This window comes from Priapulus caudatus, unplaced genomic scaffold (assembly GCF_000485595.1).
Source record: "Priapulus caudatus unplaced genomic scaffold, Priapulus_caudatus-5.0.1 Scaffold2542, whole genome shotgun sequence".
Classification (NCBI taxonomy): Eukaryota; Metazoa; Priapulida; class Priapulimorpha; order Priapulimorphida; family Priapulidae; genus Priapulus; species Priapulus caudatus.
The window spans coordinates 1-25,111 of NW_014579603.1; the positions used below are offsets into that span (position 1 = coordinate 1).

General features: G+C 56.0%; 1 protein-coding gene across 1 annotated transcript in view; it reads right to left on the reverse strand.

Annotated features, from left to right (window-relative positions):
* Nucleotides 1-3,583: 3,583 nt before the first annotated feature.
* The window catches only part of LOC106818806 (alpha-2C adrenergic receptor-like), a 23,970-nt gene continuing 2,442 nt past the window's right edge, over nt 3,584-25,111 (reverse strand). Inside the window, exons 3-4 of the mRNA XM_014823478.1 lie at nt 4,485-4,975; nt 3,584-4,313 (exon numbers count right to left, since the gene is read on the reverse strand). Coding sequence (XP_014678964.1) covers nt 3,584-4,313; nt 4,485-4,975 — 1,221 coding nt within the window. The remainder of the gene's footprint in view (nt 4,314-4,484; nt 4,976-25,111) is intronic.

Consider the following 25,111-nt stretch of genomic DNA (forward strand, 5'->3'; position numbering starts at 1 on the left):
GCTCGATCGCTCCATCGTGCGCAGCCTCCGAGCTGTGCTGGTGATTCATGAGCCTAGCATCGTGCGACTGCTAGGGCTTCACCGGCGGCTGACGGCGGCGGCTCGTTAGAAGCAAGCTGCCACCTGTCAGCAACAAATGTGCGTACGGCGGGGTCGTTGCTCTCACACCGCCTCCACCCTAACGCCCTAATGGGTCGCCCGCATAATGCACCTGGGGGGAGCGAGTGGCGTCCCCTAGCACCCCCGGGTCATGATGTCGGCGGGTGATTTACCCCCCGGCTGGCCCGTGTGTCTGTTGGTCGCTAGGTGGCGCAGCGGTCTAGCGCGTGAGGGCGGAGATGGGAAGGCGATGCTGAGGCGATGCTACATCGCAGCCTCTGCTACACCTAAGTCATGCCTGGATGCCACCCCGGGCCTGCAGCGTTGATTCTGTCCTAATGCTGATGTCGGATGAGTGCGTCACTTCACCTCTGGTGTTGAGTGGAAAATAAAGCGGCGACCGTGCCATCGTAACCACTACATGTCCGCGTTATGGTTTATACATTGATCGCGTGGTATGTGGGAGAGAGGCACAAGAGCTTTGACCCATTGCCTCAAGGTGGAGGCGGGAGAGTAAAAAGAAATATGTAGATATGTAGAGAGGTAATTAGAGAGAATAATGAATGGTAATTTTGAAAGCGACAGATCTGGAGGGAAATAGTAAGTGTGTGTGTGTGCGTGCGTGCGTGCGTGCGTGCGTGTGTGTGTCAGGGAAAAAATAAAAATGTATTTTTTGGGGGCTACTTTTTAAACCCGCGTGCATGAAAATAGCACTCTAAAATTTGGTTTGCATTGAAATCTATGCAAATTTCCGGGGGCTCTTTTTGGCATTTCCGGGGCTCTTTTTGGCATTTCGGGGGCTAAATCGCCCCGAGCCCCCGTGTATTTTTTTCACTGGTGTGTGTGTGCGTGCGTGCGTGCGTGCGTGCGTGTGGATGGATGGGGGGGGGATTGGGGTTCGATGACCGTTCTCATGGCTACAGTTCAGTTCTTGATGATTCAGTGACGTTGGCCAGTGTCCATCCGTTTTGACCACCCTGTGCTTTTGTCTGAGCTCTGTCAGGTGGGTGCCTTCTTCTTAATATAATCCGTTAAAATACGGTCATATATCAGATAATACGTGACGACAAAGACAATAACAAGCGGTGACATGTTGCATGTAGAGTATATAGGAGCCGTATATTTTATCGTGAGTGTCAAAGACAATAATTATGTTCGCTGGCACAAAACAGCTGATAGTATTTACACACGCGCACTCACACGCACGCGCGCACGCACGCACGCACACTCGCACACACGTATAGATTTCAGCCTGCCGACAACGGCGGAAACGTAGACAAAAACACAATTTTGTAATTTTAAAAATAACAGAAGTAAAGCGGGAGAAATTAGCTCGCATTAATGAAGAGGAAGGGGGAGGGGGAAACGACCGGTGGCGTGAACAACGAAGCACGTTCTATTGTTCGCGGACCGACCACGTGACGTCGATGATAGATTTTCCGACACGCTCTCGCAGAATTGTGGACAAGATCCTCAGCAGTCGTAACGGTGGCCTTCCTCGTTTCTCCCTCACCCCCCCCCCATGGCAGCAGTATATAACGGAGGCCTTACCTCGTTTCTCCCTCACACCCTCCACCCCCCCCATGTCCAGCAGTCGTAACGGAGGACTTCCTCGTTTCTCCCTCACACCCTGCCCCCCCCCCCCATGCAGGCAGTCTGTAACGGAGGGGACTTCCTCGTTTCTCCCTCACACCCTCCCCCCCCCCCATGCCAGCGAGTCATAACGGAGGCCTTCCTCGTTTCTGCCCTCAACACCCTCCCCCCCCCATGCTCCAGCAGTCAGTAACGGAGGCCTTCCTCGCTTTCTCCCTCACACCGCTCCCCCCCCCCATGCAGCAGTCGCTAACGCAGAAGGACTTCCTCGTTTTCTCCCTCACATCTCCCCCCCATGCAGCAGTCATAACAGAGCCTTCCTCCGTTTCTCCCTCACACACCTCCCCCCATGCAGCGAGTCGTAAACGGAGCGATTCCCTCGTTTCTCACCTCACACCCTTCCCCCCCATGCAGCAGTCATAACGGAACAAGGCCTTCCTCGTTTTCTCGCTCACACCCCCCTCCCCCCCCTCATCGCACCCGCAGTCATAACGGGGCCTTCCCTCGTTTCCTCCCTCAACCACTCCCCTACATGCAGCCAGTCGCGTAACGGAGGCCTTCCGCGTGTTCCCTCGCACACCCTCCCCCCCATGCCAGCCAGGTCGTAACGGAGGCCCTTCCTCGTTTCTCCCTCACACCCTCCCCCCCCATGCAGCAGGCGCTAACAGAGGCCTTCCCTCCTTTCTCCCTCACACCCTACCCCCACGATGCCAGCAGATCGAGGATTGATTTGGCTAACAGAAATTCAAATATAGCGAGAACCAGGAGCATAGAGAAGTTTCCGCCGTGCATGAGAGAGAAATGAGGAGGTAGTCAGAGAAAGGGGGAGAGAGAGAGTGAAAGAGAGACAAACAGCCAGAGTAGATAGGATGGGGGGGGGGTAAAAATAGAGATAAATGGAGAGGAGAGAGGAGAGAGAGATAAAGGCGAGAGACAGAAGCGAAAGACGAGAGCCGAAGAAGAGAGAGAGGAGAGAGAGAGGAGTAGAGAAGAGCGCAGAGAGAGCACCGCCGAGACGAGAAGAGAGATGAGAGAGAGAGAGATACGAGGAGAGAGGAGAGAGCGAGAGCTCGAAGAGCGAACGGAGAGAGAAGAAAGAGCGATGAGAGGCACGAATGAGAGATAACGTGATAACAGCCACATGTACACGGTGTAAGCCCTAGAGTGGGGTGTCGCAGCTAGGTGGGGTAACGAATAATATGCAAGAAGTAACTCGTAAATAAACGCGCCCCCGCCTCCCTCAGCGAGCCTTAAGTAGAGGAACAATGAATGACTCACGCGTTCAGTGCTCACACACAAATATCAGTACACAGTGACAAACGCGATATATATATTTATATATGTATATGACACACACGCGCACACACACACGCAAGACTTGTAGTGAGAAACGTGGCAGCATAAGCGCCACCTATAGGGAGAATGGTGAACAATCACCTTAATCGCCTTATTGGCTGAAATCGCCTTAATATTGGATTACTGCCTTGTTGGTGGGAAACTACCGTAGAGTCTGCTGCGTATTATCGTGCATGCGCCCTCTAGTGGATGTATTGCACACTGCCACGACACTCCGGCTCTGTTTTTAGGTGTACGAGCCGTATCCCTCCAGCGCCCTCTACCAGCGTCAGTCCTACACGGCTGTCACGTGGCGCCCCCTGCTGCAGCGCAGTCTAAGAGCTGTGCGGCGCCCCCTGCTGTTGCCTTGAGCATCCGACCTCCGGTATCCCTCACCACGGTACGGATGCAATGCTTTGTAGTGGCGCCCCCTGTTGCGGCACTTTGTGCAACACCGCACATTAACGCCCCCTGTGGCTGCAACGTCGTGGACATGTAGAGGGCAGTGGCGACCCCTGCCATGGTGGCGCCTCCTGCTGCTGTGCGGCGTGGCGCGTCACGCGTACGTCGTGGACATGTAGAGGGCGGCGGCCTTGCGGTCGCGCAGCTTGCGGCACTGGCAGGCGAGGATGCGCGTGAACGCCGTGCGGAAGTTGCGGCTGAACATGGAGTAGATGAAGGGGTTGACCATCGACGAGCAGTAGCCGAACCAGGTGAAGGCCACCATCATCTCATCGGTGATGTGGCGGCGGCACGGTGCGCACACCGCCTGCATCACGTAGCTGACGAAAAACGGGCACCAGAGCACCATGAACACTGTGAAGATGATGCCGAGAGTCTGCGACGCCTTGCGCTCGTTGCGCGTCTTCATCGTCATGACGTAGCCGACTAGGCGCGCCGAGTCCACCGCCGACGACGGCGCCCCCTGCCGGCTCTCCCGCCGCTCGTGCGAGCGCTTCTTGTGCACGCCGACGTGGTTGCCGTGGTGACTGTTGCCATGGTGGTTGTTGCCGTGGTGCAGCGCGGAGTGCGCGGAGGCGGACGTCGTTAGCTGCATCGTTGAGCTGGGCGTCGTCGGTGACTTCGTCTTCCAGCGCGACGCGTCGTCGTCGCGGCAACCGTCGTCGCGGCAACCATCATCGTAGCGCGACTCCGGCAGCTCTCCCATCGGCGCCGTCGCTTTGCAGTAGGAGTTTGCCCTGCGTGCAGCGGCGGCTGGTAGGAGCGTCGCGGGGGTGTGGCTGTCGGCGGGGGGGTCCGGCGATAGCTCCAGCTCCGCGGTGGCGCTGCGTGAGATCGCCAGCTTGAGCATGCCGTGCTCGTAGCTGTTGGACTTGTCGAGCGACGATCGCATGGGTGACTCGTCGTCGTCGTCGTCACCGTCGTCGTCGTCGTCGTCATCGTCATCTGGCTCGGACGCACCGCCAACGCTACGTGACATCGCCGCGACATCACACGCTCCTGCCGCCGCCGCGCGGTGCCGCCTTGCCCCCGCCGCGGCGCGCCGCTCCTCACCCATCCGCCGGGGGGCGCCATCGAGCGGCATGCGACAACCGCTCTCGTACATGGCCATTGACGATTCTTCCCACGCCTCTGCCGCCGCCTCCGCCGCCCGCTCCCCCGCCGCGGCAGAAGACGTCGTCGTCGACCCCGCCGCTGCCGCTCTCGCCGGCGCCCTCCGGTGGCGGCCGAACGGCTTTGCGCGAACGCCATTCTTGTGTTTGATGGCGCGCGTGTTGAGCAGGTGTATCGTCATCGAGTATGTGACGATCATGATGAGCAGCGGGATGTAGAAGCTGCCGATGGATGACGCGACGATGAACGTCTTGTCGTTGGGGAAACACATGCCGTCGATGAGCAGCGTGCTGCGGTCGTGCCGTGAGAGAATGAAGAGCGGGGCGGCGATGACGACAGAGATAGCCCACACCAGACAGATCTTCACAGCCACCTGTGTAGAGAGAGAAGCTTGTTAGAGAGGGGGAGAGAGAGATAGAGAGAGGAGGAGGAGGATCATGCTGCGGTCGTGCCGCGAGAGAATGAAGAGCGGCGCGGCGATGACGACAGAGATAGCCCACACCAGACAGATCTTCACAACCACCTGTGTAGAGAGAGAATTGTTGAGAGGGAAGAGAGATAGAGAAGAGGATGAGGAGATCAGCTGCGGCTTGTTGCGCGAGGAGAAGAAGAGCGGGGCGGCTAATGAACGAGATAGCGCACGACCAGACAGATGCTTCAGCAGCCTGTTAGAAAGAGAGAAGCTTGTTTAGATGAGTAAGAGAGAGATAGAGAGGAGGAGGAGGAGATCATGCTGTGGTGTGCGCGAGAGAATGAAGAGCGCGCGGGATGACGAAGAGATAGCCCACACCTAACAGATTTCACAACACTGTGGTAGAGCGAGCAAGCTTGTTAAGTTAGAGGGATGAGAGAGATAGAGAAGGAGAGGGAGGATTCATGCTGCGGTCGGTGGGCCGCGAGAGAATGAAGAGCGGAGGCGGCGATGACGACAGAGATATCCCAGCCAGACAGATCTTACACACCACCTTGTAGAGAGTAGAAGCTTGTTAGAGAAAGGGAAGAGAGAGATAGAGGAGAGGATGGAGGAGCGATCTGCTGCGGTCGTGCCGGCGAGAGAATGAAGACGTCGGCGATAGGAGACAGAGATAGCCCATCACCAGACAGATCTTCACAGCCACGGTACTGTGTAGAGAGAGAAGGCTTGGTTAGAGTGGAGGAGAGAGATAGAGAGGAGGAGAGGAGGATACATGCTAGCGGTCGTAGGCCGCGAGAGAATGAAGAGGCGGCGCGGCGATGAGACAGAGATAGCCCACAACCAGACAGATGTTCACAGGTCCAGCCTGTGTAGAGAGAGAGCTTGTTAGAGAGGTGGAGAGAGATAGTAGAGAGGAGAGGAGGATCATGCTGCGGGTCGTGCGCGAGAGAATGAAGAGCGGGGCGGCGATGAGCGACAGAGAATAGCCCACACAACAGATCTATCACCACCTGTTAGAGAGAGAAGCTTTGTTAGAGAGAGGGAGAGAGAGATAGAGAGAGGAGGAGGAGGTATATGCTTGCGTCCTGTGGCCAGGCGAGAGATATGAAGAGCGGCGGCGGCGATGACGACAGAGATCGCCCACCAAGCGGATCTTACACCACCGTGTGTAGAGAGAGATACTTGTTTAGAGAGAGGGAGAGAGAGATAGAGAGAGGAGGAGGAGGATCATGCTGGCGGTCGTGGGTGCCGCGAGAGAATGAAGAGCGGCGCGGGCGATGACGACAGAGATACCCAGACGAACAGATCTTCACAAGCGCACCCTGGTGTAGAGAGAGAAGCTTGTTAGAGAGAGGGAGAGAGAAGAGAGAGAGAGAGAGAGAGAGAGAGAGAGCGAGAAGAGAGGATGAGAGAGAGAGGAGACGGAGACGAGACGGAACGGAGGAACGGAGACGGAGGACGGAGACGGGAAGAGAGAGAAGAGGAAGTAAGGGAGGGAGGAGCAGGAGCAGACGATCTCACAGCAGCTGCGCGTATGTGCAGAGAGAGAGAGCTTGTTAGAGGAGAGGGAAGAGAGAGAGGAGAGGGAAGGAGAGAGACAGGACAGTAGGAAGAGAGGAAGAGAGAAAGGGGACGCACGCACGCACGCACCTCACACAAACATACATAGCCACTCGTCCTTGGCACTATGAAGAAGCTGTGAAGGCGAAGCAGAGGAGAGGAGCAATAAGCAAAGCGATATGTAAAAAGGTGCGTCACATCTGCAGTGCTCCGCCATGCCTGCTGCAACCTTGAAGAGAAACATGTGCCACTACCCAGGAAGCCACGCTGTGTTGTGTCAATTACCATGTGATGACCTACCTCCCAAAGACGGTATAGATGTTTTTTTTGCACGCTCAATTAGAGCCAAGCTGTGATAGCAGCGAGAGAATCGTAGACCTGCGACAATTAAGGCTAGATATGACCTCAGGAAACAAATCTGTCGCTCACAATTTAGCCAGCTTGACCCAAATAGTGCCCAAACTGGCCAAATGAAGCCAAGGGCTGTGGTCAGGTCCGAACGCTGGCGAGCGTGACCGAAGACAGCGAGCTCGTCTTTCTCCTCCCTCCTGCTCTCTCTGGTCTCTCTTCTCCTTGTCTCTCCTCGCTGCCTATTTTGCAGCCGCCCCCCCCCCCGCCGACCCCGCCCCCCCGCCCCCCCCGCCCCTCTCTCTATCTGCTCCTCTACTCTCTCTCTCGTCGCTCTCTCTCTCTCTCTCTTCTCTCCTCTCATCTTCTCGTCTCTCTCATCTCTCTCCCCGCCCTCCCCGCTCCATCTCTCTGTCGGCATCTTTTTGCTCACTCTCTCTCCCTCTCTCCTCATCTCTCGCCTCTTCAAAGCTGCGCCTCTCCCCGCTCTCTTCACCTGACAGCGGGTCTTTGTTGGCGTCCGGTACTTGCACGGGTACTTGAGCGGAGGCACGGTCGGTCGTAAGAGGAATGCAGACAGAGTGTAAGGATGGAGGCCGGTGGAGAAGAGTACGTCGCATGCTCACCCACAGGTCGACACGATCGCGTGCAGCAGGAACATACCTGCAAGCAGTAGAGATGTGAGTCGAGGTGAAGTCGTAGTAGAGCTGGAGGGGATGCGCCAGTCTATAGGCTAGATGATATGTTAAGTTATACTGTTCTCCTGCCTGTTATACGTCTGTCTGTTTATGTGAAGTGCGTGCGTGCGTGTCGTGTCTGTCTGTCTCTCGCCTCTTTTTTCAATGTGATCTCGCTTTTGTTCGTGCTGTCTCCCGTCTCGTCGCTCCGGCTCTAGTCTAATTCTTACCAGCCGGTTGTTTCCATTATGTTAATCGCTTCTTACTCTAACGACAGCCCTTCTCATTTTCACGATCTCGCATTTCAGCGGCACGCACGCGCGAACGCAGGGGTGCGCATCAGCTACGTACGTCACGTCATCGTCAGGCACGCACGCAATGCACATACTACCCCGCACACTCAGCCGCACCGCAGCGCACACGTAAGGTAGCATTCTATCAGGACGTTTCGGGCCTGATCAATATTGAAAGGCTTTTCTCATTGTTGGTCAGGCATACACGCCGGCGTGTGTGCGGTGCAGCGTGGTCGCGCCGCCTCGCGCGGCCGCCGGGGCCGGCCCGCGCAACACCACAATGTCGCGAATTTAGCGAACAGCTTCGCGCCTGCCATTGGAAGGAGGACTCGATTTTTGATGGGGCGTCTCGTCTCTCTCTCTCTCCTCTCTCTCTCTCTCTCTCCCCCTCCTCTCTCTCTCTCTCGTCTCGTCCCGTCTCTCTCCATCGACGAAGATTGGCCACCCAGCATCGCAGCGGGTGGGGGGGGGGGGGGGGGGGGGCGGGGGGGGGGAAGGGGTGGGCCTTGAAAACCGTGTCACGTGGAAGACTCAAGAGACAAGTAGTCGCACACAGCAGGAGCAACGATGCGACCGGGGCGCATCACTTTTTTTTATTATCCAACCCCCACTCACTGTCGCCCGAACCTCTGGTCAGCATCATCCAACACACGTCAGGTTATGAATCTCAATCGACGCGAGCGATATGGCTATAAGTAACAAGGAGGGCGAGTTCTTGGCTCGCTCGCGACGATAGCAAGTAAGCATTAACACTCTTACACCGCTAAACTATGTTGCTAACCAGAAGTAGGTTAAGGCTCTTGCATAAGAGAGAAAGCTGCGCAAGCCGATCTGTCCGAACAGCAACATCAGACCATGACCACACATCTCGAGTCGAACCGTCCCAGATTTAGCAAGAGGACACCTACAACAAAAACGACCCCAAGCCGAACCGACGACGCACCCACACCGCACACGATCACACGGACCGACGCATCGGGCGGGGCGAGCGGTAGCCTCCCCCCACACCACCCACCGCACCTCGCCGCACACACATCGGACGATTCAGCTTCAGGAACATCCTGCTCATACTCGGCCGAGAAGTAAGAGAGAGGATGCCGACGAGATAGGCAAGACAGAGAGAGGAGAGAGGCTCGCGACAGGAGAGCAGAGGATGAGGAGAGAGAGAGAGAGAGAGCGACAGAGATACAGAGGAGAGGGAGGGAGGAAAAGGGAGAGGCACGGCGCGCGTCAAATAATGTATTTCCTCAGCACAATAGACGATTTTATAAACAGGATATTAAACTCCTTCACGCCGGAATCGTTACAGCATCCCAGATAATAGCCACATTTTCTCATCCGGCTTTAAAAGGTTCCGAATATCGTAGTTGCACGGCTTCCTCCTCTGCGAATGTGAGCACGTCGCGTCCAATTCAATCCAAGGCACGCATGCTGCAGACCAACAACAACCGACAACAAAACCAAACAACGAACCAACAACGAACCAACAGACAACAAACAAGCAGGCAGCAGTAACAGCAGCAGCAGCAGAAAGCAGCAGCAGCCAACCACCACACCACCACGTCACCCCAGGCGAGCAGCACAAGCAGCAGGTCAGCAGCCCAGCTGAGGCGAGCAGTAGCGTGCAGCAGCGGGCGCAGCAGCCGAGCAGCAGTGACACGATTATTGCCGACTCACGAGATTCATGTGAATTTGATTTAGGCGCCACAGAAATTTAAGCGCTTCAGGGCACAAGAGACGCAATCTTCAAATCATCCTGTAGTACACGACCATCGGACTCTCATCTCCGCTCTCTCTCGTCTCTCTCTCATCTCTGCTTCTCTCTCCTCTCGATCTCTGTCGTCTCGTCCTCCTTCCTCTCTCTCTACATGCTCTTCTCTCGAGCCGACTCTTTCTCCGTCTCTCCATCTGGGTCCGCTGCCCGCTGGCCGCGCCGCCTCGAAGCCTCTCCTGCTCTCCTCGCGGTCCGCCCTCTCTCAGACTCCCCCCCCACCCCATCCCCCCCCGGTCGTCTCCCTCCGTCCCGTCCTCATCTCCGTCCTTTCTCTCGTCCCGGCTCCTCTTCCTCTCGTCCCTTCCCCGCCGCCGGCACGCGCCGTCTCCTCCTGAGCTCCCGTCTCCCCTCCGCTCAGTCGGCGTCCGTCCGATGCGCGTCCGTTGCGTCCGCTTCTTCACGTCCTCCCGCCCGCCGCGGATCCTTCCGTCCTCATAGCACCTCTCTCTCGCGCCCCTCTCTCTCTTATGCTGTGTGAGTTTCGCCGCCAAGTCGATCGCGTAAGCGATGCAGATACAGGGCAATTACATTACACATCGCCGCTCCTTCTCCGCTTACCTTATTGTTCCTTGGCAAATTATACATTGGAATTACACTGTCATGTCGGCAAGGGTAGCATTTCGGTAAAATTTGTTTCGCACAATCCGTCTGTTCGGAATACCTAGATAATCCTAAAATCACTCTTTCGGTTTGATCAAGAGTCCCGGTTGCGGGAATTTAAAAGGTAAAAAGACCCGGCGACTGCATTACCACACGTCCGCGCCTCCCCCGCCCGATCCACACACCACCCGCAACCACACCACCGCATAACCACCGCACACACTCTCCCTCAGCACTCCTCCCAGTGCCATGCTCTCAGTCGATCCCCCCTCTACACACTCGACACACCTCCTCTCCTCACCACATCTCTCTCCGGTGGCAACACATCTCCAGCACACACACACTACACACACGCCTCACACTCCGCCACACATACATGCAGACAGGACACAGACACAGACAATCATGATTAACACGACATGCCACACAGACACTCTGCGCGCGCGGCATCGTCGTCTCTCAGTCTTGTTCGTATCTCTCTCTCCATCTCTTGCTCTCATCTCCATCCACATCTCACCACACTCACCATAGGCAGCAAAAATCGACACTCACATGCCATCCCACTCACTATTCTGCTGTGTGTGTTTTCCCGCTGCGTGCGATGCTGTGCTCTTTGGCGAGTACTGCGTCGTGCCGTCCACCACACACTCTCTTCTTTTGCTCTTCGCCCATCGACACAGCTAGTGGATGATGGTCATCGGGCGCGGTTCTAATAGGTTTGTGTGCGTGGCGTGCGTGCGTGCTCGACATGTGTGTTCGTGTGCGTGAGCTATTTGCGTGCGTGTAGTCTGGTATTGACTCATTTTTGTCACTCCCGGCTGTCCTTTCCGCGTGGTCCCAGGTATGGCACAGCCCATCCTAGTATCCCCCCCTCCCATCTTGCACACACAGCGCATTGTAGCTCACAGTGTCTTTCCACACAACACGCGCTTCACCTTGCCTCTTTAATATTCCTAGCTATCACATGCCCTTGTCCCTCCCAATCATTTTCCCCCATTGTCGCCAGTATCACGCGGACAGACAGCAGAGAGTCTTCGCTTTTTCACGTTCTCCCCGCCCCTGCCGGCGGTTCGCTCCACGTGCCTCACCCCCCGCCTCCCTTCCACCCCGTGTCGCCCACAAACGAGCCCACAGGATCGACCAGACACCGCTCCCCCGCCTGCTCTCTACGCGCTCGCGGATGCCGGTCAACTTGTAAGTCACTAAACAACCAGGTGCAACGAGGGGGACGAGCTGAGCACCGACGCTGCACAAGCCACAGCGATAGTGGGCCTAAGCAGTGTGTTCAGACACAGCCCTGCCCCCTCCCTCGCCCCGCGAGCGACGAACAACGAGCGGGGTCGGTTTCTCAATCACATTCTTCGGCGCCGGTGGTGCGGCCTCAGTGACGCGCGTGTGTATGCGTGCTCGCGTGCGCAGACAGATGTATATACTCTCCCGCTGATGGACTTCACGGATCGGCTGCATCTCTGTGGCTTGCAAGCCAACAGACACCAACGATACACCGACCGGACCACCAACAACACAACATCCATTTCACGACACTAACATCCAACAGTCCAAACACCAACACCACCATACCGAACACCGACTACCGACCAATAGCCAAACTAGCACCACAATAGTTAATACCAAACCAGCACTCGACCACCACCGACCAACATCAACCCGAACAATACAACACAAGGACATCACCCAACGAACGACATCCAGATACCACCGAACATCAAATCAACATCACATCACACCAACGAATCCAGAGGCAGTACACGCCCCAAATACCAACAAGCCATAACTAACACAGACCAAATACCCCAACAACCAACACGAGCCCCACCAGAGACCATACAAACCCCCAACACGCACACAACACCGACTGATCGATAGAGCACCCAGACACCACATTCTTGTAAACCGCCCAATCAGTAGCCATATCACTACCGCACTACCACCTGAAGTCACCCAAACCCCACACGCACCGATGCGCACAGTCCGACCTCACGCACCAAAGGCGCTTTGTATCAGACCCGAAGCCAATCCTACCTATTCCAAAAGTAGCCACTTTACACTATTCTCCATATACCACCGCACGGACCAACGCCAACGTCCGATGAGCGACAGAACGACGCACAATACACCCACCGATAAGCCCACCTTAGTCAACTGAAATACTGGAGAAGCCTACCCCTAACTCACCTCAAAAAATCATAGCCTGAAGATCGCACCCTGACGCTGTGAGGGGTTGTGCATTACTAACAAACACCCACCACTCAGCAGCAAGCCGGTAGTAGACGAGTAAGTAGCAGACACCCACCTATCTACCTCCAGCAGCATATGTAACAGGTTATTAACTAGATCGCATTGATCCAGAGATTCTATCTAAGCATACACTCGAGGCATAAACGTCATAAAGTACACAAGCACAGCCATACATCCCATCATCTGCCGCCTCAGTCCATTAATGAGAGGCCCTACTGAAGTATAGCGAGCCGTTGCTCTACACGAGGGTTGCTCTCTAAACCGCTGCCAGTCCTAAGACAATCCGTCTGAAACCGTGTGAGGGTAAAACGTTTTATGTGTAGTAGAGACTTATAATCAACGGTATGCGTCTGTGACCCTGCACCTTGCTGCTGCTGACAGCCGTCAGCGCTCAGCGCCCGCCCTCCCGCCGCCTGCGTGTTACTGCTAAGCTTGCTGCTCCCTCGACGGCACCCCCCGCTTCGCCTCCCCATGCCCCGCCTCGCACCTCACCACTTCCCGGAGGCGCCTGGCCTCACAACTGTTGAACTTGCGAACAGGGCCTGCCCTACCCATCGCTAGTTACTGTAGCTGGCCCCGCCCCCGCGCTAGCTGCGCAACCCACCGAGCTCACAGGAGCCTGACACAGACTCCCCCCGCTCCACTGCGCTACTACTGCAAATGCCTGCTGTTGCTGCGGCCCACACCTTCCACACCATCACATAAACTCACCTAGATATGATTTTCGCGCGTCTACGCCACACACCACCGCCAATGTTCCTCTGCTGACTGCGTATTAGAGCCACCCGCCATAACCAACATCCTCCCTAAGAACTATAACAGTGTTTTACGCGTGCTGGCGCTGAACAGACCAGCACCCCCACCCCCTCGCGTCCTCTGCTATAAATGTTTGTGCGCGCTGCCCTGCCCCCCGCCCCCGCCCCAGACATCAACCAGCAAGCTCTCATCCCTCTCACTGGGATAGCCCCTGCCCGCGCCTCCACCGCTCTCGCCCCCCCCCACCCCCCCCGCCACCGTGAGACACCCAATCGGCCAGCACCACTAGCAGCGCGGCCACCACTACCAACCCACGAAGAGCACATACTACGCCCCAGCACACACTCCACATTGAGCTCTCCTCTCTCAGCACGCGCGCTCGATCGCACAGTGACGTGATGCCTCGAAGCGGTAGTCCCGAGCCATCAGAAGCGCTGAAGCATCGAGGTTGCGCACACGCGTGTGCTTGGAGTTTGTGGCTCCCGCGCGTGTGTGCGGCGTGCCGCGGGCTGTTCGGCGTGGCGTGTGTTGGTCGGCGTGTGTGTGCGTGCGTGTGCTTGCGTGTGTGGTCGCTGCGCGTGGGTGCGTGCGTGTTCTAGCTGCGTGTACGCTGCGGTGTGGGTGGTCGGCGCGGACGGAGGGTCCTAAATGTTGCGCGATCGCATCTGCGTGTACCGCGTGTGGGTGCGTGCCGTGGTCGCGGGCGTGTGCGTCGTGCCTGCGTGTCACCCAGGAGTTATCGTTAATGGTCGGTTACGCTAAACCCGCCGTGTGTGCCTGGTGTGGTCGCCGTGGTTGTGCGCCGCCGCCGGCGGTCGTGTCCCGCTCCTCTTTCGCCTGCTGCGTGCTCCCTCTTCTCGCTCTGCTCGCGTGTCGCCGCACCTTCTTACCACGCGCTTGCTCCCCCGCAACCTCAATCACGTCTCGATCCGACGAGTGCACACTCTCACTTAGTCGGTATCCATCTTCCGGGTCTCCCTTCAGTGCCCGGACTCTCTCTACTTACGACTTTCTCTCCCCTCTCGCTCACCCGATCGTTTAATTTTCGACTCTTCTCTATTTGCATTGTATCATTGACGTTTGGCATTAGCGTTAAGCACTGCCGCACAGATAAACACCGCAGTAAAGAGCGCTGGACGCATCCGATACAAACACCGGCCCGCCTGTCGCTCTCTACCAATCTCGCTTAGCAGAGGCGGCCCCAAGGCCCGCACAACTACGTGTGCCGCACGCACACACGCATGCCCACCGAGGCTGCTGGCCTGCATTCACAATCGACTGCTGTTACGCAAGCGGCGGGCAATGCAGATTTGCTTATATCGAAAGGGCAGAGATGTTAATGGTAGCGTTAATGGACCGATGCTATTGTGATTACCTTGTAATCGTTGAATGATGCGGACCATCCGCAGTGTATTGAATGTCCGAAAACAAGGCGGGCGACGAGAGAGAGAGCGATAGAAGAGAGAGACAGAGGAAGAGGCAGAGAGAGAGGACCGAGAGAGAGAGAGAGAAAAGAGAGATGAGAGAGGAGAGACGAGGGATGAGAGAGAGCGAGATAGAGAGAACGCTGGATATCGAAGCGCACGTCGGCGAGAGAGAGCGGAGAGAGAGCAAGAGCACGAGAGAGGGAGAGGAATAAAGCTCGACTCGGCAGCGAGAGCGAGAGAAGGGCGAGCAGGAGGCAGGTGAGAGAGAGAGAGAGAGAGAGAGAGAGAGAGAGACGAGGGCTGGAAAAGAGGGTGGGGGAGCGATGAAGAAGAATGGGACACCGGTGAGAGTACAAACGGTGATCATGAGATGAGCGAATGATGAATCACTAATGCTAATGGGCTTCACGCAGCCTCCGCGTCCTCCCTCTCAGGCATCCTCCGCTCATTGAGGCAAATCACCGCGTATCCGCGACCACTCGTAGATTCTCTCGCAAGCGTCTTCGCTCGCGGACTGCTTACGAAAAATGAATCCAATTTTCCACGAATACGGAAGGAAGCGTGATTCGAGATTATTACGAGTGTAGAAGATGTAAAATGTAATAGATGTAGATAATATGAATGTATAGACACTATAACATGAAAACCATATTGACCATATAAATGTAGAGGATATAAAATTTAAAAGATAAGAATATGATTGACATGACTATATGTATATATTATCAAGAGCTAATAATACCTAGAGTGTACGGAAAAACGGGAAAACAGTGCTATTTCACGACAACATTATTATACTTTGCCTGCGAGTCTAGAATAATTTTATGGTAGTGCATTGAGCAGAATTCTTTGCTCTCCAAAACAAGACCAACCGCTTGTCAATACGATACTCCTAGGCTGAGATATTGGCTCCTAAACCTCCCCTCCCAAATGCCTCACGCCGCCTCGCATCCCGGTTATTCAGCCACCTCCACGCCCCTAAGCGTTGCTTCGCGAAAGTTCGGTTTTTCCGTGATAACTTTAGGAATGACCGGCGTTTCGGTTATCATAGGTGACTTTCGGGGGCATCGCCTATGCCCTTATCTCCCATTATCTTTCCTAGCACGGCTAATGCCCGTCATGATGAGGCCGGCAATGTTATTATTAGCTCTTGATATTATATGTATACTAGCTATTACCCGTCCTCCAGCCGGGTTCGAGTGGGGTCTGACTTGAGGATGGCGGTTTAACCATTTATCTCTCACTTTTACCAAGCGGATCTTACACCACCGTGTGTAGAGAGAGATACTTGTTTAGAGAGAGGGAGAGAGAGATAGAGAGAGGAGGAGGAGGATCATGCTGGCGGTCGTGGGTGCCGCGAGAGAATGAAGAGCGGCGCGGGCGATGACGACAGAGATACCCAGACGAACAGATCTTCACAAGCGCACCCTGGTGTAGAGAGAGAAGCTTGTTAGAGAGAGGGAGAGAGAAGAGAGAGAGAGAGAGAGAGAGAGAGAGAGCGAGAAGAGAGGATGAGAGAGAGAGGAGACGGAGACGAGACGGAACGGAGGAACGGAGACGGAGGACGGAGACGGGAAGAGAGAGAAGAGGAAGTAAGGGAGGGAGGAGCAGGAGCAGACGATCTCACAGCAGCTGCGCGTATGTGCAGAGAGAGAGAGCTTGTTAGAGGAGAGGGAAGAGAGAGAGGAGAGGGAAGGAGAGAGACAGGACAGTAGGAAGAGAGGAAGAGAGAAAGGGGACGCACGCACGCACGCACCTCACACAAACATACATAGCCACTCGTCCTTGGCACTATGAAGAAGCTGTGAAGGCGAAGCAGAGGAGAGGAGCAATAAGCAAAGCGATATGTAAAAAGGTGCGTCACATCTGCAGTGCTCCGCCATGCCTGCTGCAACCTTGAAGAGAAACATGTGCCACTACCCAGGAAGCCACGCTGTGTTGTGTCAATTACCATGTGATGACCTACCTCCCAAAGACGGTATAGATGTTTTTTTTGCACGCTCAATTAGAGCCAAGCTGTGATAGCAGCGAGAGAATCGTAGACCTGCGACAATTAAGGCTAGATATGACCTCAGGAAACAAATCTGTCGCTCACAATTTAGCCAGCTTGACCCAAATAGTGCCCAAACTGGCCAAATGAAGCCAAGGGCTGTGGTCAGGTCCGAACGCTGGCGAGCGTGACCGAAGACAGCGAGCTCGTCTTTCTCCTCCCTCCTGCTCTCTCTGGTCTCTCTTCTCCTTGTCTCTCCTCGCTGCCTATTTTGCAGCCGCCCCCCCCCCCGCCGACCCCGCCCCCCCGCCCCCCCCGCCCCTCTCTCTATCTGCTCCTCTACTCTCTCTCTCGTCGCTCTCTCTCTCTCTCTCTTCTCTCCTCTCATCTTCTCGTCTCTCTCATCTCTCTCCCCGCCCTCCCCGCTCCATCTCTCTGTCGGCATCTTTTTGCTCACTCTCTCTCCCTCTCTCCTCATCTCTCGCCTCTTCAAAGCTGCGCCTCTCCCCGCTCTCTTCACCTGACAGCGGGTCTTTGTTGGCGTCCGGTACTTGCACGGGTACTTGAGCGGAGGCACGGTCGGTCGTAAGAGGAATGCAGACAGAGTGTAAGGATGGAGGCCGGTGGAGAAGAGTACGTCGCATGCTCACCCACAGGTCGACACGATCGCGTGCAGCAGGAACATACCTGCAAGCAGTAGAGATGTGAGTCGAGGTGAAGTCGTAGTAGAGCTGGAGGGGATGCGCCAGTCTATAGGCTAGATGATATGTTAAGTTATACTGTTCTCCTGCCTGTTATACGTCTGTCTGTTTATGTGAAGTGCGTGCGTGCGTGTCGTGTCTGTCTGTCTCTCGCCTCTTTTTTCAATGTGATCTCGCTTTTGTTCGTGCTGTCTCCCGTCTCGTCGCTCCGGCTCTAGTCTAATTCTTACCAGCCGGTTGTTTCCATTATGTTAATCGCTTCTTACTCTAACGACAGCCCTTCTCATTTTCACGATCTCGCATTTCAGCGGCACGCACGCGCGAACGCAGGGGTGCGCATCAGCTACGTACGTCACGTCATCGTCAGGCACGCACGCAATGCACATACTACCCCGCACACTCAGCCGCACCGCAGCGCACACGTAAGGTAGCATTCTATCAGGACGTTTCGGGCCTGATCAATATTGAAAGGCTTTTCTCATTGTTGGTCAGGCATACACGCCGGCGTGTGTGCGGTGCAGCGTGGTCGCGCCGCCTCGCGCGGCCGCCGGGGCCGGCCCGCGCAACACCACAATGTCGCGAATTTAGCGAACAGCTTCGCGCCTGCCATTGGAAGGAGGACTCGATTTTTGATGGGGCGTCTCGTCTCTCTCTCTCTCCTCTCTCTCTCTCTCTCTCCCCCTCCTCTCTCTCTCTCTCGTCTCGTCCCGTCTCTCTCCATCGACGAAGATTGGCCACCCAGCATCGCAGCGGGTGGGGGGGGGGGGGGGGGGGGGCGGGGGGGGGGAAGGGGTGGGCCTTGAAAACCGTGTCACGTGGAAGACTCAAGAGACAAGTAGTCGCACACAGCAGGAGCAACGATGCGACCGGGGCGCATCACTTTTTTTTATTATCCAACCCCCACTCACTGTCGCCCGAACCTCTGGTCAGCATCATCCAACACACGTCAGGTTATGAATCTCAATCGACGCGAGCGATATGGCTATAAGTAACAAGGAGGGCGAGTTCTTGGCTCGCTCGCGACGATAGCAAGTAAGCATTAACACTCTTACACCGCTAAACTATGTTGCTAACCAGAAGTAGGTTAAGGCTCTTGCATAAGAGAGAAAGCTGCGCAAGCCGATCTGTCCGAACAGCAACATCAGACCATGACCACACATCTCGAGTCGAACCGTCCCAGATTTAGCAAGAGGACACCTACAACAAAAACGACCCCAAGCCGAACCGACGACGCACCCACACCGCACACGATCACACGGACCGACGCATCGGGCGGGGCGAGCGGTAGCCTCCCCCCACACCACCCACCGCACCTCGCCGCACACACATCGGACGATTCAGCTTCAGGAACATCCTGCTCATACTCGGCCGAGAAGTAAGAGAGAGGATGCCGACGAGATAGGCAAGACAGAGAGAGGAGAGAGGCTCGCGACAGGAGAGCAGAGGATGAGGAGAGAGAGAGAGAGAGAGCGACAGAGATACAGAGGAGAGGGAGGGAGGAAAAGGGAGAGGCACGGCGCGCGTCAAATAATGTATTTCCTCAGCACAATAGACGATTTTATAAACAGGATATTAAACTCCTTCACGCCGGAATCGTTACAGCATCCCAGATAATAGCCACATTTTCTCATCCGGCTTTAAAAGGTTCCGAATATCGTAGTTGCACGGCTTCCTCCTCTGCGAATGTGAGCACGTCGCGTCCAATTCAATCCAAGGCACGCATGCTGCAGACCAACAACAACCGACAACAAAACCAAACAACGAACCAACAACGAACCAACAGACAACAAACAAGCAGGCAGCAGTAACAGCAGCAGCAGCAGAAAGCAGCAGCAGCCAACCACCACACCACCACGTCACCCCAGGCGAGCAGCACAAGCAGCAGGTCAGCAGCCCAGCTGAGGCGAGCAGTAGCGTGCAGCAGCGGGCGCAGCAGCCGAGCAGCAGTGACACGATTATTGCCGACTCACGAGATTCATGTGAATTTGATTTAGGCGCCACAGAAATTTAAGCGCTTCAGGGCACAAGAGACGCAATCTTCAAATCATCCTGTAGTACACGACCATCGGACTCTCATCTCCGCTCTCTCTCGTCTCTCTCTCATCTCTGCTTCTCTCTCCTCTCGATCTCTGTCGTCTCGTCCTCCTTCCTCTCTCTCTACATGCTCTTCTCTCGAGCCGACTCTTTCTCCGTCTCTCCATCTGGGTCCGCTGCCCGCTGGCCGCGCCGCCTCGAAGCCTCTCCTGCTCTCCTCGCGGTCCGCCCTCTCTCAGACTCCCCCCCCACCCCATCCCCCCCCGGTCGTCTCCCTCCGTCCCGTCCTCATCTCCGTCCTTTCTCTCGTCCCGGCTCCTCTTCCTCTCGTCCCTTCCCCGCCGCCGGCACGCGCCGTCTCCTCCTGAGCTCCCGTCTCCCCTCCGCTCAGTCGGCGTCCGTCCGATGCGCGTCCGTTGCGTCCGCTTCTTCACGTCCTCCCGCCCGCCGCGGATCCTTCCGTCCTCATAGCACCTCTCTCTCGCGCCCCTCTCTCTCTTATGCTGTGTGAGTTTCGCCGCCAAGTCGATCGCGTAAGCGATGCAGATACAGGGCAATTACATTACACATCGCCGCTCCTTCTCCGCTTACCTTATTGTTCCTTGGCAAATTATACATTGGAATTACACTGTCATGTCGGCAAGGGTAGCATTTCGGTAAAATTTGTTTCGCACAATCCGTCTGTTCGGAATACCTAGATAATCCTAAAATCACTCTTTCGGTTTGATCAAGAGTCCCGGTTGCGGGAATTTAAAAGGTAAAAAGACCCGGCGACTGCATTACCACACGTCCGCGCCTCCCCCGCCCGATCCACACACCACCCGCAACCACACCACCGCATAACCACCGCACACACTCTCCCTCAGCACTCCTCCCAGTGCCATGCTCTCAGTCGATCCCCCCTCTACACACTCGACACACCTCCTCTCCTCACCACATCTCTCTCCGGTGGCAACACATCTCCAGCACACACACACTACACACACGCCTCACACTCCGCCACACATACATGCAGACAGGACACAGACACAGACAATCATGATTAACACGACATGCCACACAGACACTCTGCGCGCGCGGCATCGTCGTCTCTCAGTCTTGTTCGTATCTCTCTCTCCATCTCTTGCTCTCATCTCCATCCACATCTCACCACACTCACCATAGGCAGCAAAAATCGACACTCACATGCCATCCCACTCACTATTCTGCTGTGTGTGTTTTCCCGCTGCGTGCGATGCTGTGCTCTTTGGCGAGTACTGCGTCGTGCCGTCCACCACACACTCTCTTCTTTTGCTCTTCGCCCATCGACACAGCTAGTGGATGATGGTCATCGGGCGCGGTTCTAATAGGTTTGTGTGCGTGGCGTGCGTGCGTGCTCGACATGTGTGTTCGTGTGCGTGAGCTATTTGCGTGCGTGTAGTCTGGTATTGACTCATTTTTGTCACTCCCGGCTGTCCTTTCCGCGTGGTCCCAGGTATGGCACAGCCCATCCTAGTATCCCCCCCTCCCATCTTGCACACACAGCGCATTGTAGCTCACAGTGTCTTTCCACACAACACGCGCTTCACCTTGCCTCTTTAATATTCCTAGCTATCACATGCCCTTGTCCCTCCCAATCATTTTCCCCCATTGTCGCCAGTATCACGCGGACAGACAGCAGAGAGTCTTCGCTTTTTCACGTTCTCCCCGCCCCTGCCGGCGGTTCGCTCCACGTGCCTCACCCCCCGCCTCCCTTCCACCCCGTGTCGCCCACAAACGAGCCCACAGGATCGACCAGACACCGCTCCCCCGCCTGCTCTCTACGCGCTCGCGGATGCCGGTCAACTTGTAAGTCACTAAACAACCAGGTGCAACGAGGGGGACGAGCTGAGCACCGACGCTGCACAAGCCACAGCGATAGTGGGCCTAAGCAGTGTGTTCAGACACAGCCCTGCCCCCTCCCTCGCCCCGCGAGCGACGAACAACGAGCGGGGTCGGTTTCTCAATCACATTCTTCGGCGCCGGTGGTGCAGCCTCAGTGACGCGCGTGTGTATGCGTGCTCGCGTGCGCAGACAGATGTATATACTCTCCCGCTGATGGACTTCACGGATCGGCTGCATCTCTGTGGCTTGCAAGCCAACAGACACCAACGATACACCGACCGGACCACCAACAACACAACATCCATTTCACGACACTAACATCCAACAGTCCAAACACCAACACCACCATACCGAACACCGACTACCGACCAATAGCCAAACTAGCACCACAATAGTTAATACCAAACCAGCACTCGACCACCACCGACCAACATCAACCCGAACAATACAACACAAGGACATCACCCAACGAACGACATCCAGATACCACCGAACATCAAATCAACATCACATCACACCAACGAATCCAGAGGCAGTACACGCCCCAAATACCAACAAGCCATAACTAACACAGACCAAATACCCCAACAACCAACACGAGCCCCACCAGAGACCATACAAACCCCCAACACGCACACAACACCGACTGATCGATAGAGCACCCAGACACCACATTCTTGTAAACCGCCCAATCAGTAGCCATATCACTACCGCACTACCACCTGAAGTCACCCAAACCCCACACGCACCGATGCGCACAGTCCGACCTCACGCACCAAAGGCGCTTTGTATCAGACCCGAAGCCAATCCTACCTATTCCAAAAGTAGCCACTTTACACTATTCTCCATATACCACCGCACGGACCAACGCCAACGTCCGATGAGCGACAGAACGACGCACAATACACCCACCGATAAGCCCACCTTAGTCAACTGAAATACTGGAGAAGCCTACCCCTAACTCACCTCAAAAAATCATAGCCTGAAGATCGCACCCTGACGCTGTGAGGGGTTGTGCATTACTAACAAACACCCACCACTCAGCAGCAAGCCGGTAGTAGACGAGTAAGTAGCAGACACCCACCTATCTACCTCCAGCAGCATATGTAACAGGTTATTAACTAGATCGCATTGATCCAGAGATTCTATCTAAGCATACACTCGAGGCATAAACGTCATAAAGTACACAAGCACAGCCATACATCCCATCATCTGCCGCCTCAGTCCATTAATGAGAGGCCCTACTGAAGTATAGCGAGCCGTTGCTCTACACGAGGGTTGCTCTCTAAACCGCTGCCAGTCCTAAGACAATCCGTCTGAAACCGTGTGAGGGTAAAACGTTTTATGTGTAGTAGAGACTTATAATCAACGGTATGCGTCTGTGACCCTGCACCTTGCTGCTGCTGACAGCCGTCAGCGCTCAGCGCCCGCCCTCCCGCCGCCTGCGTGTTACTGCTAAGCTTGCTGCTCCCTCGACGGCACCCCCCGCTTCGCCTCCCCATGCCCCGCCTCGCACCTCACCACTTCCCGGAGGCGCCTGGCCTCACAACTGTTGAACTTGCGAACAGGGCCTGCCCTACCCATCGCTAGTTACTGTAGCTGGCCCCGCCCCCGCGCTAGCTGCGCAACCCACCGAGCTCACAGGAGCCTGACACAGACTCCCCCCGCTCCACTGCGCTACTACTGCAAATGCCTGCTGTTGCTGCGGCCCACACCTTCCACACCATCACATAAACTCACCTAGATATGATTTTCGCGCGTCTACGCCACACACCACCGCCAATGTTCCTCTGCTGACTGCGTATTAGAGCCACCCGCCATAACCAACATCCTCCCTAAGAACTATAACAGTGTTTTACGCGTGCTGGCGCTGAACAGACCAGCACCCCCACCCCCTCGCGTCCTCTGCTATAAATGTTTGTGCGCGCTGCCCTGCCCCCCGCCCCCGCCCCAGACATCAACCAGCAAGCTCTCATCCCTCTCACTGGGATAGCCCCTGCCCGCGCCTCCACCGCTCTCGCCCCCCCCCACCCCCCCCGCCACCGTGAGACACCCAATCGGCCAGCACCACTAGCAGCGCGGCCACCACTACCAACCCACGAAGAGCACATACTACGCCCCAGCACACACTCCACATTGAGCTCTCCTCTCTCAGCACGCGCGCTCGATCGCACAGTGACGTGATGCCTCGAAGCGGTAGTCCCGAGCCATCAGAAGCGCTGAAGCATCGAGGTTGCGCACACGCGTGTGCTTGGAGTTTGTGGCTCCCGCGCGTGTGTGCGGCGTGCCGCGGGCTGTTCGGCGTGGCGTGTGTTGGTCGGCGTGTGTGTGCGTGCGTGTGCTTGCGTGTGTGGTCGCTGCGCGTGGGTGCGTGCGTGTTCTAGCTGCGTGTACGCTGCGGTGTGGGTGGTCGGCGCGGACGGAGGGTCCTAAATGTTGCGCGATCGCATCTGCGTGTACCGCGTGTGGGTGCGTGCCGTGGTCGCGGGCGTGTGCGTCGTGCCTGCGTGTCACCCAGGAGTTATCGTTAATGGTCGGTTACGCTAAACCCGCCGTGTGTGCCTGGTGTGGTCGCCGTGGTTGTGCGCCGCCGCCGGCGGTCGTGTCCCGCTCCTCTTTCGCCTGCTGCGTGCTCCCTCTTCTCGCTCTGCTCGCGTGTCGCCGCACCTTCTTACCACGCGCTTGCTCCCCCGCAACCTCAATCACGTCTCGATCCGACGAGTGCACACTCTCACTTAGTCGGTATCCATCTTCCGGGTCTCCCTTCAGTGCCCGGACTCTCTCTACTTACGACTTTCTCTCCCCTCTCGCTCACCCGATCGTTTAATTTTCGACTCTTCTCTATTTGCATTGTATCATTGACGTTTGGCATTAGCGTTAAGCACTGCCGCACAGATAAACACCGCAGTAAAGAGCGCTGGACGCATCCGATACAAACACCGGCCCGCCTGTCGCTCTCTACCAATCTCGCTTAGCAGAGGCGGCCCCAAGGCCCGCACAACTACGTGTGCCGCACGCACACACGCATGCCCACCGAGGCTGCTGGCCTGCATTCACAATCGACTGCTGTTACGCAAGCGGCGGGCAATGCAGATTTGCTTATATCGAAAGGGCAGAGATGTTAATGGTAGCGTTAATGGACCGATGCTATTGTGATTACCTTGTAATCGTTGAATGATGCGGACCATCCGCAGTGTATTGAATGTCCGAAAACAAGGCGGGCGACGAGAGAGAGAGCGATAGAAGAGAGAGACAGAGGAAGAGGCAGAGAGAGAGGACCGAGAGAGAGAGAGAGAAAAGAGAGATGAGAGAGGAGAGACGAGGGATGAGAGAGAGCGAGATAGAGAGAACGCTGGATATCGAAGCGCACGTCGGCGAGAGAGAGCGGAGAGAGAGCAAGAGCACGAGAGAGGGAGAGGAATAAAGCTCGACTCGGCAGCGAGAGCGAGAGAAGGGCGAGCAGGAGGCAGGTTAGAGAGAGGAGGAGGAGGATCATGCTGCAGTCGTGCCGCGAGAGAATGAAGAGCGGCGCGGCGATGACGACAGAGATAGCCCACACCAGACAGATCTTCACAACCACCTGTGTAGAGAGAGAAGCTTGTTAGAGAGGGAGAGAGAGATAGAGAGAGGAGGAGGAGGATCATGCTGCGGTCGTGCCGCGAGAGAATGAAGAGCGGGGCGGCGATGACGACAGAGATAGCCCACACCAGACAGATCTTCACAACCACCTGTGTAGAGAGAGAAGCTTGTTAGAGAGGGAGAGAGAGATAGAGAGATGAGGAGGAGGATCATGCTGCGGTCGTGCCGCGAGA